This window comes from Triturus cristatus, chromosome 7, assembly GCF_964204655.1.
Source record: "Triturus cristatus chromosome 7, aTriCri1.1, whole genome shotgun sequence".
Lineage (NCBI taxonomy): Eukaryota > Metazoa > Chordata > Amphibia > Caudata > Salamandridae > Triturus > Triturus cristatus.
In genome coordinates this window covers 1,193,512,440-1,193,533,276 of record NC_140590.1, presented here as the reverse complement: position 1 = coordinate 1,193,533,276, position 20,837 = coordinate 1,193,512,440, and the positions used below count along the sequence as shown (strand labels likewise).

General features: G+C 46.0%; 1 protein-coding gene across 7 annotated transcripts in view; it reads left to right on the top strand.

Annotated features, from left to right (window-relative positions):
- Window positions 1-20,837, top strand: part of LOC146811566 (telomerase protein component 1-like) — a 1,575,504-nt gene that overhangs the window by 508,131 nt on the left and 1,046,536 nt on the right. For all 7 annotated transcript variants that reach the window (XR_014966741.1, XM_085618541.1, XM_085618539.1 and 4 more), the window contains 2 exons: window positions 13,167-13,287; window positions 18,100-18,221. Coding sequence is in view for 6 of the 7 variants with exons in the window: in XM_085618541.1 (XP_085474667.1) it covers window positions 13,167-13,287; window positions 18,100-18,221 (243 nt within the window). In the remaining variant the exon portion in view is untranslated. The remainder of the gene's footprint in view (window positions 1-13,166; window positions 13,288-18,099; window positions 18,222-20,837) is intronic.

The window sequence follows — 20,837 nt, the reverse complement described above, 5'->3', positions numbered from 1 at the left end:
CTCCTGCATTTGCTGGGGTTTTCCATCAACGTGCCGAAGTCGCTCTTGATTCCCTCTCAGAAGCTCCTCTTCATCAGAGCAGTTCTGGATACGGCGCAGTTTCTGGTTTATCCTCCCGAACAGCGAGTTCGGGACATTTGGGCTATGATTCCGATCTTTCAGCCCTGGTCCTGGGTTTCGGTCAGGAAGACTGAGGCTGCTGGGTCCCATGGCTTCCTGCATTCTGCTAATCGACCATGTAAGATGGCATATGCGGGCTCTGCAGTGGGACCTGAAGTTCCAGTGGACGCAGCATCAGGGGAACCTGTCCGACTACATCCAGATCTCAGAGGGTACGGGCTCTGCAGTGGTGGCTCATGAACCAGCGTTGGGTCAGCGGCAGATCCCTCTCCCTTCCCCAACCGGAGCACACAGTAGTGACTGACGCGTCCCTCCTGGGTTGGGGCGGCCACATGAGAGAAGCGGAGATCAGAGGCCTCTGGTCTCCGGCGAGTCCAAGCTCCATATCAACCTTTTGGAGCTCAGGGAGATCCTACTTGCACTCAAAGCATTCCTTCCCTCTGTCAAGGGGAGAGTAGTGCAGGTGTTCACAGACAACACCACCGCCATGTGGTACTGTAACAAGCAAGGCGGGGTGGGATCGTGGACCCTATGTCAGGAGGCTCTACGTCTCTGGACGTGGCTGGAACGTCAAGGCATTTCCTTGGTGGTTCAACACCTGGCAGGTTCACTGAATGCCAGGGTGGACAAACTCAGCCGACGGTGCATGTTGGATCACGAATGGCGTCTTCACTCGGAGGTGGTGCAAGGTCTCTTTCAGCAGTGGGGAGAACCTTGGTTAGATCTATTCGCCACCGAAGAGAACGCGCAATGTCAGCAGTTCTGCTCGTTGGAGTTTCCAAGGCGGCACTCGCTAGGTGACGCTTTTAGTCGTGAGTGGTGTTGCTGTCTGTTGTACGCCTTTCCGCCTATACCACTTCTGTCCAGAGTGCTGAAGATCAGGTGCGACCAGGCCCAAGTCATTCTTATGGCTCCGGACTGTGCTCGAAGAGTTTGGTATCCCGAGCTACTCAGTATGAGTGTGGATCCCCCAATCCGACTGCCTCTTCGGGAGGATCTCCTGTCGCAGCAACAGGGGACGGTCCTCCACCCGAACCTGTCCAGCCTCCACCTCCTTGCGTGGAGATTGAGTGGCGACAGCTGATTCCATTTGATTTGCCTCCCGAAGTCTTTAATGTGATTTTGGCAGCCAGGCGTCCCTCCACTAAAACGGTGTACGCCTGTCGGGTGTAAAAAATTTGCGGCATGATGCACAGCTAAGTCTGTTGATCCTCTTGCTGCCCCTCTTTCTGAGGTCCTGTTGTTGCTCCTTTCTTTGGCACAGCAGGGCTACCTCTCTGCTCTTTCAGCCTTTCTTAGGTTACCTGATCAGCCCTCTCTTTTCAAGTCCCCGGTTGTCAATAGATTTCTCAATGGCATTACTCACCTTTTCCCTCCTATTCCTTTTGTGATGCCTCAATGGGACTTGAACCTGGTTCTCACATATCTGATGTGCGCTACATTTGAGCCTCTTCATAACTGTCCTTTGCGGTTATTGACTTTGAAAACTGTCTTCCTGGTGGCCATCACCTCCGCTCGGCGGGTGAGTGAGCTCCAGGCTCTTTCCTGCAAACCTCCTTTCCTGGCCATTCATCCGCACAAGGTTGTGCTTCGACTGCGTCCCTCCTTTCTACCGAAAGTAGTCTACGCGTTTCATCTTGGGCAAACTAACTCTGCTCACTTTCTTTCAGCCTCCGCACCCTTCAAGAGAAGAGAAGAGGCTACACTGTCTGGACCCAAAACGTGCGCTCTCGTTCGATCTCGACCGCACACAACAGTTCCGGGTGGATGACCAGCTCTTTTGTTGGCTACGTGGGCGCCAAGAAAGGCCGGGCTGTGCATAAGTGAACTATCTCCTGATGGGTTGTCTTGTGCATTAAAGCCTGTTACTCTCTGGTTAAAAAGGAACCTCCGGTTGGGCTGCGCGCCTATTCTACCAGGGCGACGACAGCTACCACAGCCTTGGGATGTGGTGTCCCCCCTGCAAGACTTCTGTCAGGCGGCCACTTGGGCCTCGTTGCATACTTTCACTAAGCACTATTGCCTTGACAGTCAGGTCCGGAGAGACGGCTTCTTTGGCCATTCAGTTCTCCGTGACTTTCTGGTGTAATCTCACTTCCCAGACCCACCGCCGGGGTTGGTATTGCTTGGGTATGTATTCTTAGGTAAGGAATCTATCACTAATGTGTCTCTTTCAGATGCACAAGTTACTTACTTGTGTAACAATATATCTGGAAGAGACATTAGTTAGTGACTGATCCCTTACCACCCGCCCATCCTCCCCGTTCTGTGAACTGTTCTCTAGGGTTCAGGTCATCCCTATCAGGGCTCTAGTTCTATTGCACCAGTGGTCGGGCTCTGGCATAGCTCTGCGCTTCTGGTGCGGAAAAGTTGTGTAAAGAACTGACGTCCGCACGCGTGGGCGCGTCTAAGTAGCTCGGACTACGTCATCTCGGCGGCTATGACGCCAGCGACGTACGCGGAGCCGTACGACGACGCCTACCGACGCGCAGGGGTACTGCTGACGAAAACTTTCCGGATCCAGTCTGATGTCTGGGTATATTCTAAGGTAAGGAATCTATCACTAACTAATTTCTCTTACAGGTATATCGTTACACAAGTAAGTATATTGTGCATTAACATGAATAGTTGGCTCTGTTGGACACAACCCACCCACTCATACTTATATCAAAAAAATATACACTCTTGTGCTTAATTAAATGAGACCCACTCCAGTCTAACATTACACATCATTCCAAGGTGGCCACTCCTAACTCATATATACACACAGCCCTATATGGACCACCCTTAGGGCTAGGATATATGGTTTTGAATGTGAATGGGTTTTTACTCTATCTTACCTAAGTAAGGTTCTTAAGCAAGTACCATCGGCTTAGAGGTGGTAGACACTTCCTTGTAGTAACACTTTTTGGATTACTATACATAATTAACCATTACGTTGTTTGTACGTAGCCACCCTTATCTGATCTATTAGAAAGCATACAAGTATTTAAAGGCAACCATTGTATTTCCTAAAAATAGCTACCCTTACTTGTTCTATATAAAGAGTCTATATTTTCTAAATAAAAAAATGAAATATGTTTGTGAACGTAACATGTCTATGCAGTATTCGTTGTTACTATTCTTTCAAAAAGGCTAGAATACGCATGTCCTCATGTCACACAACAAATAAACAATGTTCCACATTTTAAATGGCGATTGGAAGCTCCTTACGGATTCCATGGAGTGTGGTCACCATTTGTTGATGCTGTAACACATAAGTTGCCAAAATACAACATGTATCTTAGTGGTGTTTCACCACGCGATAGCTATGTCAGTTCATAATCGCCCTTAGATAGCGATATCACATCAAAGAACATGAGACAACATATCTCTTGGTGGTATTTCGCCACGCTGTAATTTGTCTGACAGTATTAGCCCTTAGTAATATCACATCAAAGAATGCAAGGTAATATATATGCTGTTGGTATCTCACCATTCAATACCCTGCCGAGCCTTAATCGCCCTTGGTTTATTGATATTGCACCACCGAACACAAGACAACAAAATAGATCAAAGCAGACCTTAACGCTTGGCAGAAGTCTCCCACAATGTAACTTTTGAGCCCGTAGTCTTATTTAGTTGGTGATCACATTACCGAATAGAAAAACACTCAGATTTTATCCTAGTGAGTGCAAATGAATCTGTAACCCATAGACCCCCGCTAAGTCTTCGGACTGCCCAAACTAGATACACAGTTTATATAGTAGGACCCCTTATCGGGAACTCACTGCTTCAAGGGCACAGCGTCTCCACTGACTCCCCGCCTCAGCCACATTAGATGAGTCACGTAGTGCGGGCAGCCATTTTATAATGAAGGAAACAACCACATCTCTTACAGGGATACCAGCACGGAGCGCAGATCACACTACGTATCCGTTAAGCAGTATGTATGGGAAATGTGTAGTCCTTTGGATCCCATGATACTTGATATAGTTCTATTAAAAGATGAGATGAATTTATCTCATCGTCCAAAACACAGTTTGCATAAAAAAAGGTGTATTATTAAAGGTTTAATTTTGGTTTCACAGTCTAGTATGAACTATACAGAACATTTGAGTGTGCAGTGTGATAGGGGAATACCCTTATCATACAGAAAATATTCCCACCATAGCGGACATTTTGTGGTCAAACTAATACAAAAGGATGTCTAGTCCTCTCACATGCGTTCTATATACCAGTGGGAAGGGAGGGAGGTCATCACATTTGTAGTCATTCAGCGAATCGGGATACCAATAAAACCTTGTGCTATGAAAGGGGTAATCGCTCCATTAGTCAGTTCGCAGCTAGTTCCAGAGAGTGTCATCATTGAGGTCATATTTATCTGTCCTCAAACTATAGGTCCAGCGTTGCTCATAGTAGATTAGTTTATTTTACATTTGGGTCATACTTTCTGCCAGCTTCTCCAAGACTACTCATCTCCAAAAATTTTCAGTGTGGCCCATCTGAAAAGTGCCTTGTGACTTAGTATTGTCTTCCCCACACCTAATGGTGCGCTGGTGTTCATTGTTTCTGACTTTTACTTTCATAGTAGTCATTCCAATATATCTTAGTTTACAGCAGCAAGTAAAGCTATAGACCACATTAGTTGTGTTACAGTTTGTTTCTGTCTTAAGTGTCCAAAGGGTCTTAAGACCTGGGTCCTCAGTTTTCCCTTTCTAAAGATATGGCACATACATTACAACCACCCCAGGGGAAGTGTCCTTTGACCATAGAAGTATTCCATAATGAATGTATGCTGGGATCTTGTCTTGTGTCTTATGTCCTGTGTGGACAACCATATTCTAATAGACCTATTTCTTCCGAATGAAAATAATGGGGGTTCAAAATCTAATGATACTGATGTTAATATTCTCCAGGTCTTATTGACCACTTTCTTCACTGTGTTTGATAGGGGAACATATGTGGGAAAGCAAATTAATGTATCTTGTTTTGTTGGGGATGACAAGGGAATTACAGCCAGATTGGGGCATGGCCAGATAAGACTTTAACTCCAAGGCTAGAAACGAAGATGCTAATTTGTAGTTCTCTGGTGAGCAAGAAAGTCTATTCTTGAGTAGGATCCAAGGACACAGGAGTAAAACATACAATCTTACCCTCCCTCCCTCTCTCTCCCCCTAACACCCCCGTGTGTTGATGCCTCCAGATGTCCACAAGCCCGAGGTCCTCTATTGCATTCGCTACAGCTGTTGGGGATGAGGCTGTTAAAGTTCCAGTGTGGGATTTATGCAACTGAGGTTGGAGGAGTACATTAAAATCTCCTCCTGTTATCAGCCCTCCGACTGTGAACTGGGAAGCTCAAAGGAAAGGATCGGAGTAGATTTGTTCTTTGTTGTCATTAGGGGCATACATCACTAATGAGGTCAAAGGAGTCTAGCCCAGTTTACCCCTTATCCTACCTTCTTTGACTTTGTGCTTGGATCTACAGGGAAATGGACGCCCCTGTGCACGAGGATTGCCACCTCATTTGGTTTAGTTTAGTAGGTGGAGGGATCTTGGAGTGGTTACCAGAACGATCTCAGCCTAGGGATGTCTCTTTCCAGCAGGTGTGTCTCCAGAAAAAGGGCCACGCCAGCCTCTCTCTGCTTAAGACATTTGAGGATGGCTTTATGTTTGATCGGGTAATAGAGGCGAAGTATATTTAATAATATGATCAAAAGGGAGGCCACTATTTTATCCAGGATCTGACGGTCCCGCTCCGGATTCCCTATTCACTTTGTTTTGTGTTGACTAGTGTAAGTAGGAAGCCACACACTCCATCCCACCTGGTATGTAAATACTCGGGAGCCCAAGCCATTGGTAAACGCCTAAACTACAGAGTGTAAATGTCTTGATCCGTACTCAGAACAAGATAACAATAAAAATAAAGCAATTATGAAAAAACAACCTTTCATCCCCCACCCATGGCCTGCTTTACTAGCAGGGTCCCCCAGGCCTGGGAGAGCAAAAGAGTAGCTATGCTAAACTATAGTCTTCTATTGAGGATTGGGACAAGCTCCATGAAAAAGAGAGGACCCTCGCTCCCATAATGATCCACTGTATCCAAACAAACCTCGTGTGTGAAGATTCTAGAAGATTGGAAATGGCAGACGATTAGTTGCTCAGTCAGGAAAAATGCAGAAGAGTTTTTTCAATTTTGCCTTGAGGATGGATGATGACTTTCCCTCTCCTGATGTTGGCCAACGCGAAAATTGTCTGAGTCATGTCTTTATTCTTGTAAGTTTAACATTTGAGACCATCAGAGCAGACTCTTTGTCTGGTGGTAGGCACCCTGAAGGCTGGGTGCCTCTTTGCCTCCCTGACTTCCTGGTGCCAATGCGTTTTCCCTTGATGGAGAAATGCAGGCGGAATGCATAGCTCCATCCCTAGGGCATTTTCTTATTTTGGAGGTGAGCAGTATTGTCTTTGAACTCTCTGGGTCTGGCTAGGGTATACAGTTAAATATCGTGTAAGAGAATGCCATCACTCCTGAAAGACTCTGGTTCTGGTTTGCGATCTGCTGCTAGAAATTGCTTTTTTGCCTGGAAGAAATGCATGCACGTCGGCAGTTCTGGTGCCAGGTTTTTCCACAGTTGGAAAGTCGAGAACACTCTGTGGGTATGATGAAATGAAATGAAAAGGACATTTATAAAGCGCATGGCTACCCGGAAGCATCTCTGCGCTGGGCCGAATCAGAGAGGGGAAGCAGATACTTAGGGGAACAATAGTGTCTTCAGATGTTTTCGAAAGACAAGATGACTAGATTCCCTGCATAGATATAGCGGCAGGCAGTGCCAGAGTTTTGCAGCGTTATATGAGAAAAGCCGTCCACCGCTTCTGGCCTTCTTAATCCTGGGGACCTCAACCAAATGAAGCTCATCCAAGCGAAGTTTCCTGTTGCCCTTGTAGGGGAGGATCATGGCCGAGTTTTTTGGAGGACCATTTCCTAATAGGGATTTGTGGACAACGCACAGAGCTTTAAAGCGGATTCTTTCTGTACCAGTAGCCAATGAAGGGAGTGAAGCGCAGGTTTTGCAGAATTGCGATTAGACACTCCCATCAACAGTCTGGTTGCACAGTTTTGTACGGTCTGGAGTTTTGCAACTACTGCAGTTGGGGCACCCAGATATAAAGCGTTTCCATAGTCTATTCTGGAAAGTATGCGCGATTGGACTAATATTTTTTCGGGCTTGGAAAGAGAGGAGAAGCAGTTTGCGGGCCATTCTGAGCAGGCCATAGCAAATGGCCGCCGTCTTCCTAGCCTGCACCCTGAAGGTCAAGTCCTGATCTAGCCAGATGCCCAGGCTCTTAATCTCGGTCTTAGGGATCGGTATTGGGCCCATACAAACTGGCCACATGGTGCTGGATTTAAAGCTTAAGGGATTGCCCAGGATCATGAGCTCCATTTCTCCACCATTAAGCTTAAGGTGAGACCTGCCCATCCAGTTAGATACTTCCTCAAGACATAAATAGAAGCCATTTGACCTTTGACCTGCTTGGTTTAGCGCTACAACCAATTGAGTATCATTGGCGTAGGTCACCATGTGGATCCCGGAGGGGGCTACAATAGCCGCCAGTGGGTCCATATAAACATTAAAAAGAGTTGGGCTAAACGATGAGCCCTGAGGGACTCCGCACAATAAAGGGGTGAGTTTTGAGGCGATGTCATCCTCAAGTACCTGGAAAAATCTTCCCTCCAAGAAGGAGCACAGCCATTGCAGCGCAGTACCAATTACTCCTCTACTCCTGAGACGGTGAGCCAGGATGCGATGGTTCACCGTGTCAAATGCTGCGCTCAGGCCAAGGAGTATAATGGCTGAAGACCCTCCTGAATCTAAGATCTTTCTGCTTTCTTCCACCACTGCTAACAGAGCAGTTTGAGTGCTCTGTCGTGGGCGGAATCCTGTTTGAGAAGGGTGGAGCAAGTTATGAGAGTCAAGAAAACAAGAGAGGGTATGATTTACGTATTTCTCTGCGATCTTGTCTATTCCTGGAAGAAGGGAGATAGATCGATAATTGCCCAGGTCCGCAGGATCCAAATTAATTTTTTAAATAAAGTTTTCACCATAGCCCCTTTCCAATTGCTGAGGACTATTCCTGTGGAAAGAGAGGCATTGATCAGGTCCGTGATGGTGGGGGCAATTATCGGTGCTACCCGTTTCAGGATATTTAGTGGTGCAGGGTCCCTGGGCGACCCGCTCTTAACCGAGGACAGCAAAGTGTAAAATGATTCCTGGGATAGAGGGTGAATGGCCTCCAGTAGGTGTTCCGTTACCTGTGGACCCGATTCAACATACTTGTTGGAGGTGTCATATTTAACGTCTGTTTGGGGTAGAGATTTAAGAATGTTCTGTACTTTGGTGATAAAGTACTCTGCCTGTTTGTTGCAATGTTGACCTGAGACATCAGGTGCAACTGGCGGGTCGGGGCTTTAAGTAATTTGTTTATAATAAGAAAAGTTTCTCTGGGGGAATTGGCAGCTGACAGGATCTTTTCCTCGTAATAAGAGGCCTGTGCTTTTTTTTATTTCTGCTTTATTAATGCCAATAGTTGCCCTATATTCCAACTTTTTGTTGGGTGAAAAGTCTTTCCTCCAGCTTCTTTCCATTACCTTGAAACGCTGTTTTCAAATAAATATTTCAGAGGAAAACCAAGGAGATTTATGAGACCACCAGTCTTTTTTATCAATGTTTTAGGGAGGACCGCATTCAATGATTCATCTATCCAGTTAGAAAAATGTTCATTGGCTTTAACTGGACAGGGGTCAGGCTTAGGTCTGGTCCTTTCCAGTTTGTGGGCCCACTTGTCCAGGGGGAGCTTGGACCAAGCGCGGCTCAAGGTCCGTATGGACTGAGTATGGGATGTGGTTCCCTGAGGGGACCAGAACAGGGGGATAAGGAAATGGTCAGATCACGGGAGGGGAATTGGGTATTTCCCTTTTAAGTCCTTTAAGTTAGAGAACACCGGGTCAAGGAGGTGTCCTTTGACATGAGTTGCTCGCAATTTTTTTTTGTGGCAGTTAAAAGGCTGCAAGGTCTCTAGCTAATTCAACTGCATTTACTGCTCCCATATCATTGAAATGAAGATTACAATCTCCAAGGAGAGTAAAATTTGCAGCAGTGCTAGCTAGGTTAACTGCTGCTTCTAGTAGAGATTTACAGAATGTCCCTATTGCCCCAGGGGGGCGATAGATGAGACTGCCTGTGAGAGAGCAGAGTGGGGTGAATTCTATGATGAAGTGAACATTCTCACAGTCTGAGAGGGGGTTCCCAACCAGGTGACATGTTAGGTGTTCTTTATATATAATGACGATACCACCACCCTTGCCTGTTGTTCTATCCACCCTCTGCATCAAGTACCCTTGGGGGAGTGTTTGGACTATGTCTGGCTCCGAGCTGGAATTGAGCCAGGTTTCTGTAAGAAACAGGACTTCTGGGATAAAATCTTTTAAGAGCATCCAGATCTCTGCCGTGGTTTAGGCAGGGATAGGGATCTGCAGTTCAACAGGAAAAGTTTATAGGAGTCCTTAGATGAGGGGGGCACGATAATGTTGGAAGAAAATTTAAACCTGCAATGAGGGCACCTTTCATGAAACTTTTCAGGTAGAATAGAATGAATACAGGCTGCTCCCGGAGTGGTGTTTAACTGTTTAAGCTGTGTGGTGGAGTAGCAGCAGTGGTATGGGGAAAAAAATGCATGGGTTCTGGCCCCTGGGCCCGTTCGGGCGCAGACGAGCTTGCCTTTGGCGCACCAGCTGCGCACGTCCGCTGTGCGGTCGCATCAACAGGCGCCTTTATACTAGTGTGCCGGTGCCGGGAACAGCAACTAGACCGCTGACCCGGCGTCTAACGCGCAAAGAAATGTGGAAGAGAACAAAGCCCTCCTACCCCCTTAGCATTGAACACCGCTCTTTCCCCAATTCAAGCAAGCGAGTAAAAACTATTTTAAAAAGTGATTAAACAGTCATCAAGTAGGAGCAAAGTTAGTTAAAAATAATTCAGCCGGTTGAACCACTCTGAGTTCGCAAGTGTTCTGCCTTGGGTCTCTGATCAATCGGAAATCAGTAGCGCATCAAGTAACTGAAGTATTTGGATAAAAAGGGCCTGTGCATGTGGTTTCAGGTCATCATTGGCACCTCTTTATTAATACCTCCTAGGCTGATGTTTCGCCTACAGTGATTTTTAATATTGTCGACCTTTTCTATCATTGCCACGTTTTGCTGTTTGAAGGAGTCGATTCAATGGAGTGTTTGTCCTGCTCATGTGCCTGCTTCAACCTGGTTAAAGCGCAATTCAGCTTTTTGAAGTAAGTGGTCCATGTTGTAGAGTATTAGCAAAATCCTGCCACGAGAAGGTTATATGTATATCCATGTGAAATTCCATTGGTAGTAGTTGGATGTCTTCTTTGGTGGCAGGTGCCTGTGAGACTGTTGAATTTAGGGATTTCTACATTGTGAAGGGGTGTGACCTGCTTAGAGGGGGAACACCCTCTGCTTTTGAGCATGTAGCATATTTTTGATTGATTGTAATTTAGGGCATTTCTGCTCGGTTTCCTGCCATCACTGTAAATTACTACCAACTTGCAGGAGATGGGGGAGAAATTATATGCCTCCGACACCGCTACGATCCAGAATTGGGGGCTGATGAATCACACCATTTGGTGGTCTGCGAGGGGTCTCCCAGCACCTGTCATTTTGCTGTGACAAAGCTGTATGTCTTATGGGATAGGTGTGGCACAGCGGCCAGGGCGGCTGACTCCAGAGTGTGGGGCTCACAGTTCGATCCCCAGCACCAGAAGCAGATCAGCTCAGCATCATGTGATTCTGGGCAATAACTCTCTTAATCTCCCCGACGGCCCCCAGTGCCTTGAGACCCTTATTGGTGATTAGTTTGCGATTTACAAATGCCGGGTTATATTTGTCTGGGGAAACTCTGCTGTAGGCTGTCTGAGGTTTTTATTGGTATGGTTTCCCTTGGTCTCTGGGGGCCATTCGTCACGTGTTGTCTTGTTCTCCCTGGTTGTGGGCCATTATGGTTGGGATAGGCTTTATCCTGCTAGTTATGTGGAGAAGGGTATGCCATAGTCCAGCCCACTGAATGCTGCTCCAGGCGGGAATCAAGTATTGTGGCTGAACCCAAACAGCCTTGTCTGAGGAGCCACTAGTCTCGCTCCCCTCTGTTTTCGACCACTAGGTCACAAGGGCTTCTTCTAGGGGGTCTCTGATGATGACCTTGAGACTTTCTTCCAGGCTCTGGGTCACAGCACTGCTGGTTGCCATCTTAGAGTTGAAGCAGAGGAAGCTTCAGTACATGCAGTGAAAACAGACTGGAAAGCTGCCACCACCCTGCCAGCCCGCCTTAGACACCTTTTAAGAACCTTGAAGGTTCGTTTTAGAGAAGCCTTTGTTGCAGTGTAGGCTCAAGCGACCCGAAACATGAAGCTCAGTGGAGACATGTATTCTCAGGTCCCTGCCCTGGCCATGCTCCGCAATTACTTATTTTTGAAAGGTAAACCTCTTATTCAAGTTGAAACCTGTCCGCGGTGAAACCCTGAAGAGTTCAGCATTTTTCATTGTACCCAATTATTACACTGCCACAGGAACCTAAAAGATAGTCACAATTATGGATTATATACATAGAGGCCCTTTTCAAAGATCATGAGATGATTAGATCAGTACCTAGCAGATTAAGTGACCAAATGTACCCCTCCCTCCCATTACGTCGTTGAATGGGAAGAAGACTTGGGGAGAGAAATAGAAGATCCCTCAGGGAACCGCTTATGTGTGGATGCTGCGTTGGCTTCCCTATGTACTTCATAGACAATAGTTCTGAAATTTTATTAAGATGGTATTTAACTCCCATCGACGTCCGCGCAATGTTTGCGTCTTCTTCGGAGTGTTGGCGTTAAAGCTAGGAAAGGGTCATAATGTTCCACATATGGTGCAATTGTGAGATAATCCAATTGTATGTAAAGAGTATAGTTGCAAAAAATTAAGGCATTTGCTGGCTTGGAATTGAGTATAACTACTCTGACTGTAGTTCTCGGTGACACAGGGAAATAATATAAACATCTGCAGTCTTCACTGAACGGGAAACTCTTTGCCTACCTCCTTCTGCAGCCAGATTAACAGTAGCTCAATTTTGTAGATCCTCATCCTCACCCCTGAAGAAGACAGTATGGTTCAAAGCACGGCCGATATATGCAATGGAAAAACACACAGCTATAGTGTGAGACAGAGTCCCAAAATTAAAAAATGTATGGTCTCCATTTCAGACATACTTAAAATAGCAAGGGAGAATTGTATTGAGTCCAGGGTGTATACTCAAGGTGTGTTATATGAATCTGGACTCTGTGATCCCAGCTCTTCCGAAAGCTCATCCAGTAGTGTGCAAAACTTCAAGCGATATGGGTGGGAGTTGGAATCTATACTATTAACCCAGGCATAGAGAGTACCTTTCATAGAAAGAATATGATTGGTGGTACATAATGGTCGACTGGTGGTTGGGGGAGTGAGTTCCTAAAAGAAGGGAGGGTTGAAACTTTTACTTTTTTATTTTATCCGAGATTGTTGTATTTTTCATTTGTTTTGATCTTGCTTTCTTAATGTTTGGTCTCAAACATGCCTATTTTGTGCAAATATCGAAGATTTACCCAAGGTGCCATAAAAAGTAACATTTGATTAATACGATCTCATGTAAGCTGTAGAAACATCACAGAAGTGGTGAATTGTTAACTCAAACTTGGTTCATTTGAATGACTTTCTTCATTTTTAGAAATTTTACGAAATAACATGTTACTATGTGTAAAGGAATAAGACTAGGTATTGAAGGCTGGGTTCACATCCTTAACATTTAAGAGATTTGTTTTGGACTTGCACTGTCACATAGTATATCAAGCACCAGATCTAAGAAGTAATCATTATCCTTACTTCTTTGCAGGTACTCTCCAGTCTATATTTTGCTAATTGAGTCGGTTAGCCTTACGCATTGGGCGGGACATTAATATTTTCTACTGTATTTTTGTTTTAGGCAACTGGGACTGTGCCTTTCAGAGGTTGCACGGAGCCAGATCTTCATAGGCATTCTGGGAGACCGGTATGGGCATGTACCTCAGGAATACAATCTACCTAATCTTCCACACTTTGAATGGGTAAGAAGATTTTACTTAGCAACAGATTTACTGGTGATCTAGGAGTGTGGCGGATGTTGTTTTACTGCAAAGGGTGTGCATGGCATAGTGATGGAATGTGGTCTGCATGTTTGTTGGAGGATTTATTTCATTGATTGATGTAATAAGGTTGAGATATTGGTTAATAAAACATGTTTGATAGATCACCTCTTTGTCACTTGCCACATATCTGTACACCTTAGTGGTGGTAAAGAAATGTACAGTTGCCCAGTCTTCATGTTTGTAGGATGTAATTGTCAAATTCATCTGGATTTTTGTGGTCTTGATGTTCAGGAGGTTGGTCAAAGTCTTTTACTTTTGTATGTGATAAAAATAATGGAGCAGGTTTTTATATTGTTTGGTCCAGTGTTTTTGAAAGTTGTTTGGACTGGAGTGCATGTGATTGCATCTTAGAAGCTTGGGGGGCAGGATAATTTTGCAGCACCCAATTGTTTTGGCCCTGTGAGGAATTTGGTGATATGTCGCACTATTGAGTGACAAAGTATTGTCCAACAACAATATTGAGTGCAGCATATTGACCACTACTGTATTGTCTTAACAAGTATATATAGGTAAGTGCAGATTTACTATTCTTAGCTCCACGTCTGAATACTTTCAATTTCTCATGTCTAACTGCCATAATGGCAGAAAAGTAGAAGATGTCTCTGTTCAAATAAAACGTGTTCAAGCTGCAGACGAAGAAAGATCTATTCTGATGATCATCACTTACAGTGCATTTATTGTCTGTACTCTTCATATAAAACGTCCAGATGCAACATCGGCAAATCTTTTGCATCTCTGACCTTGAAGGACAGGGTAAGGAAATTGGCCTTGTATATGTTCGAAAGGAAGATGTGCCCTTTACCAAAGCACTCCTTCTCCCCTTGTTGGGGAGGGATCCAACATTTATACCCTGGAGTCTCAGAGCCCCCTCTGAGAGAGTCCACAGCGTCAAGGGAGCCACACACAGCGGACGTATGGGATTGGCGCACCTTGCCAAAGCACTCCCTCTCCCCTTGTTGGGGAGGGATCCAACATTTATACCCTGGAGTCTCAGAGCCCCCTCTGAGAGAGTCCACAGCGTCAAGGGAGCCACACACAGCGGACGTATGGGATTGGCGCACCTTGCCAAAGCACTCCCTCTCCCCTTGTTGGGGAGGGATCCAACATTTATACCCTGGAGTCTCAGAGACCCCTCTGAGAGAGTCCACAGCGTAAAGGGAGCCACACACAGCAGAGGTGTGAGAATCTGCTACCTGCTTTTTACCTTACGTTTATGTTTTTAACGCATGTAACTACGCTCCAGCAACTTGTAACTATGCTCTGAAACTGTGTAACTATGTAACTCGTAACTATGCTCTGAAACAAATGCTTGTCCTCATATAAAGCGCTCTGATACCTCCGGGTCTAGCCAGTGCTAAATAAAACTCTTCAAATAAATAAAATATAGGTACCAAACACTCCTTCTCAATCAGAAATTCAACATTTTTTTTTTTTTTTTATTTTTTTTTTTTTTGAAAAACCTTTATTGACATTTCGATCATTGACAAGTATGGGCCTACAACCCCCCAGGGCCGGCCGCTAAACAATTAGAACAGTAAGATCAAAGAGAAACACATGCGGCACCTCGGTAAGCACAATCTTCATGTTAAGATAGTCCGGCCGTGGAGCTACGCAGGCAGGACACCAGGAGAAAAAGGGTTTTTCATTTTATGATGAAACAAAAACAGTAGGATCAGGTGCCAAACTATTTCCCAGCAGCGATAAAGGGCAGGCCGCATGATAGACGTTAGCAAGAAACAGCAATCTATTGAGTCAATGGCGCAAACACAGGAGAGTCTGGATAGGGAGGATTATCAAAAACAGTTGCGCCTGCAGGCCCCCATACCTAACGCCCAGAGAACACCCCGGAAACTGTGGCACACACGGAGAGGCAACGGTTAACAGCAAAAAGGACGTACCGCGCTGATCCCAGAAAGAGAAAACAAGAAGAAACAGAGAAGAGAAAGGAGGCCATGGAAAAGGAGATAAAGACTACGAGAGAACAGCTTCCCCCCCCCAACCCCCCGCCCTGCACCTCTGCAGATGAGTATGGCCCCTCCCCCCAGCAGTGTGCCTGTCGCCCTGGAACTAGACCCGAAATATAGAAGAAACAGGGAAAAAGGAATAAGAAAGAACCCCACCAGGCGGGGGGGTGGAGAAAATATAATAAACTGGAGGAGGGCCTTCAGAACATACCCCCGGCTTCTCCCTCCCGCACATTACGGTCTCCCAACAGCAAACAATAAGTAGCACCAAATCGACCATAACAGAAAAAGGGGGGGGGAATGGGGAGCATTATGTACCGCATATATTAGCAGCTATGTCCTGAGAGTGCACAATCATGAGTCCGTCCGTCTACCAGATGACCACCCCGAGGGATCAGCCTCATCCCTGACCACTCTTGGCGATGCCGCCCATGCCTACCCCTCGACCCAGCGCCATGTCCGATGTTTCAAGGTGAAAGGGTGTCCCAAAACAACCGGGAAGCGACGCACACAGGTGGGGTGGAAGTCCCAAAACACCAACACAGTCCGCATCTCGAAGGGACGTCTTCCCCAGTGCCGCCCCAGGAGCTGCACTGCACACAAGGTCCAATGTAGACAGATATTGCTGGTAATATCCTTGGGTCACCGGAGGTCGTGCACGGGACGAGGCCACCACCTTCCACTCGGCACCACTACGTCCGGAACAGAGCAAACCCTCGGTCAGCCGAGCATACGGTAGAATACTGTCCCGAGTGTCCGGCTGTGCACCAATCGTGGGGAGGGCTGCGACATTATCCTCCTGCGTGCCGTGTGGGAATTCCCTGTGTAACTGTGGACCGGCATGCCGCCATTGTTCCAGCGCTGACACCACACCATCGATCTTGCTCCCCAAGACCCCGATGCCACGAGCCAAGGAGAAATGAAGGGCACCAAGGGCCTCAAGGAGGTCGCCGTACCCCAGCACTGCTCCCCGCGGTCGCTCCGCCACACTCCCAGAAGTCACGCACTCCCAATCCTGCTGCGACCCGGTGGACAGGATAGTAGGCTGCATCGCGACAAGATGGCCGCCGGGGAGGCCCGACTCGGATTGGGGCCGGGGCCCAGGGACAAGCGCCTCGGGGTCTACGTCGCTGGAGACAGGGGTCCGGGGGCAGGTACAAGTTCAGCCGTTGCGCGGACTCGGGCAACAGTCGTCCCCACCAAGGACCCGCAGCCGCGGAAATCCGGGAGCAATCCGCAAGGATCAGGGCGAGCTAGGGGCGGCGTCCGGGCAGCTCACCGTCAGAGGCAGGGGCAAACACCGAAGAATCCGAGAACTGCACCCCCGGGCATGTCCGATCCGCTACGCTTTAGCAACGGGAACGGCCGTGGCGAGATGCAGGCCGGGGGCAGCACCGCTCCGGTGGACCGACTCCACCCAGTCACCACAGGCCGCTGTTGTTAGACTGCCACCCGGCCAAGGCGTCCACTCGAGGTCCCGGCTTCGGGGCCGCACGGGCCGCAAAGTTCATCCGCGGATTGCTCAGGCGGTACAGCAGCCAGAAACCCCGGAGTCACACGATCGGCTGCCACTCTCATTCACAAACACGATCCCATGGCGCAAATTGAGGATCTAGTACAGGATATCCGTGCGGGATGCGGAGGTTCACGGAGCCGGGAGTCTACGCTGCCGTCCCGGTCGCCATCTTGGCTCAAGCCCAGAAATTCAACATTTTAAATGTAATAACGAATTCTCAATGTTAACGTACGTGAGGGTAGGCTTATTAGTAGTGTTGGGTGAATTTTGTAGATTTTTACTACCAGGATATGTAAAACTTAAATGTACATGTCCTACATTTTTGTGACACAGCACCCTTCCCTAATGGCTACCTATGGCCTACCTTCCTTAGAGGTGACTTGTATGTAATTAAAGGGGAGTTTGAGGCTTGGCAAGGGGTTTTAAATGGTAAGTTGAAATGGCAGTAAAACTGCACATACAGGCTGTACAGTAGCAAGCCAAGAGATGTTTAAAGAGATACTTAAGTGGGTGGCACAATTGATGCTGCAGATCCACTAGTAGCATTTAATTTACAGGCCCTGGTCACATGTATGGGCTTATAAGTAAATTAAATGTGGCAATTGTGGATTAGCCAATGTTAACACATTTGTATGAGAGAGCACCTGAACTTTACCACTGATTAGCAGTGGTAAGGTGCCCAGAGTCCTAATGCTGACAAAAACGAATTCAACAAAAAGGGGATGTTGAAGGCAAATGTTTGGGGGTGATCCTGCAGAAAGGGACATTTCCAACAGGATTAGTTCATTAACTTCTTAAAGCTCTAATCAACTGTTAACCATTCCTCCTTTTTTGGTGCTCGGTAAAGTCATCATCCAAGCTACAAAATGTTGATCCATGTGAAGTACAAACGAGGTTGACATCTCTGGCTTAGTTCTACAGTTCTAAATTGCAGGAAAACCTACATTATGTTCTTTACCCTGAAATATTATTCAATCGTGATGGTATTCTTAGCCTTCTACTGTCCTTTGTTAAGAGATGAAACTTCAAATTGGAATACTACTGTTAACAGGTACAGGATAAACATGTTTGTTATTAAAATGTGTGCAGTATGTTTAAAGGTTACACAGTGCAGTCAGTTTCCCCTGCAGGACACAGGAGTGCCTCTGTAAGTGTGCAGCATAATGCATACCTCTTATAGAATTTGAGTCCTTCAATGTGTTACTCAGGATTGGGTGTTATTCATAGCCACATGTTATGTACTCCTTTTAGCTACAGTCATATGCACGAGGGGCGTCTATCACAGAGTTAGAAGCCATGCAGTTCTTGAAGAACATGCCCAGCAGCTCCCATCCTAGCGCATTGTTCTACTTCAGAGATCCTGCCTTCATCAGGTAAGTGCCGCTTATTCAGATTACATACCTTTTACAGCACAAGTATTTCTTATTCACTTTTAGAGTCTGTGCTGTCGATATGTATTATCTATAGTTTGATCTTGAAAGCAATAAGTTGGTGTTTTATCTGCTAGTGGCCAGTTAGGACAAAATGGAACAAGTGCTTGCTAAAGCTACATGCAGCGGAAATAACCTGGTCAGTAAAATCAAAAGAAGAGTACACATCACTTAATGTTCTGAATGCATTGGTTCCCAAATAAAGCCTAGATTATGTTTGACCACCTAATTTTCATACCCAGTAGAATCTGTGTAACTCTATTTGCATATCTGAGCCTTTTCTTTGTATATATTCCGTTTAGTGGCATTCTTGCACAGTCCGTATGTCCTGGTAAAAGTTAGCAAATTAAACATTAATAGGCCAAAATATTTTACTATATTGGTGATGCATAAAGAAAACAAAGAACCATTTGAGTCGTGAAGAACTAGTTCATGCATGGGCACGATGGCAGCATGATCAATAGATCTGTAGCCTTGTGCAAAGTGAGTCATAAAAGGACACTGGTTCTCAGTATTAAGAGGCAGGATATTGTTTCCAGGTGATAGTCAGGGTTAGAGCTAGTAGGTTAAAGAGAGAAACCTGAACTAGGCTGGATGCAGGGGTAGAAACCGTAGGGCATAATAACAGATAAAGGTATTATTGACTGGGGCAGGCACTAGGGTATAGGTGGGGATAAGAAAAACATGGCAAGGGTATTGTTTTTTACTTGTGTGCGAAAAGCTTTTGATTTGCTAATAACGTTTGCACCGTTTGGCGAATACTCGTGAAATTTTCAAAACTAGTATGATGCTCACTTCAGCCTCTGTCTTGAAAGTTTAGTGGTGATCCGTCAAGCGGGGGCTGAGAAAAAGGGAGGATCCCAAAACGTGTACAGCCCGAACTGCTGAGTTGAATCACACCAAATTCGGCAGAAAGGAAGATATTGGTCCAGAGAAGTGCCTTTTTAGGTCAAGTATTCGGGACCCCTTGTATATACTTTATTAGGTCGAGAATTTGAAACTTCTTGTACATACTTTAGTATATACTTGTACTTCTCTTGTGGGCTTAAAGCCATTTTTTATTTGTTTGTTTCAGTGTCCTTTAAAAATCCATGCTTGCTAGTGGTCAGTCCTGGCTCTTTGTCCCTCCTTTTTCACTTTCCTTCCTCCCAGAGAGTAGGGACTAAGTACTGTATAATTGCACTTTGGTTCTTCATGTGTTCCTAGGTGGACTCTTTTTTTAGGTCTCGCCTGATCCAGCGCATGCGCTGGTCTGGCCGAGACATTTAGTGTACGGGTTTTGAAAGTGCTGCCACGCGGCCTAGTGCTTGCGTTCACGCGCGCAGCCGGCAGCTTTCAGCGCCCGAGGCGCCATCTGGAGCTATCACTTTTTCCGCCCGGCCAATGCTTGTTTTCCAATCTTTGGCCATGCGCTCTCACAACTCCCGCTTCTCCTCCTCCCCCACTACATATGGCGTCTTGCGCGCGCGGCCAATGCTTGATTTTCTTTTAGCACGCGCGCGGCCAATGCTTGTTATCCCTGAGATGGACTCAGCACTAGCCTTGTGAGCTGAGAGTAGGGCTTCCCTGTGCTTGCCAAGTCTTAGCCATGCTTCCCGACAACTGCATAAAGTTTTAATTGTTTTGGGTTGGGATAGAGAAATTGTAATGTTGCTGTTAGTTTTTCAACAAGCATTACTTTTCTTTAGTCGACAGGATTTGTAGGAACCTTATCAGTTTCAAGAGACAAACAGCCTTCGAACCCCACTCACTCAAAAGGCATAAACACACAAATATAAAGATAAGATCAAAGTATTAAACTATCATATTTATTTGAACCCTCACCTTGTCTGTATGTGGTAATCATGCGAGCTTTGGCAGAGGTTCCACCCCCGAACCTTTGATCTTCACTTGCTATTAAAATTCGCCCTGCAGACCTTAGCTGCAGGGGCCTGGAGGTGCGTGACAGCAGAGAGCCCTCTGCGCTCTCGAGCGCTTTCAAAACAACAATCAAATCCGCATAAAATATTTAACTTCAGCACATAAATTACACATGCCTAGGAAAACAGTCCCATAGTTATGTTTCGTGAACTCTAAATTAACTCTAGTTGCACTCGTACTGCAGAGGGATTGGGCAAGCGAAGGGAAATAAATCATTTTGGAGAGTTGTTGCCTCCATGTTGTCGAGATGTGCCGTTTCTACTTTTAGCCGAGAGACAGGCTTGTATCAGAGGACGTTTACAAGGTGAAAGCAAAGCTTTTGCGTTATTAACTGGAAATATATTCGGACAGGGGTGGGGCTGTGGGAGAAGGAAGAAACTTTGGTGTATTATGTACTGAGGGCGCGCGGCACGTAAGCGTGGAAAAAAAGAAATTTTCCATAAACGAAAAAATAAATCAGTCCCACTGTTAGCTAATTTTATTAAGAAAATGCACTGTTAAGAGAAGGTCTTAGGTGAGAAAATGTGAGACCGCATTGCATCTCAGGAATGCATGGAACTCCACGCTGGGGAAAAACACAGGAAAAGTGAGCATCATTTGTATAAATGAATGAATGAATGAATGAATAAATAGACCAAC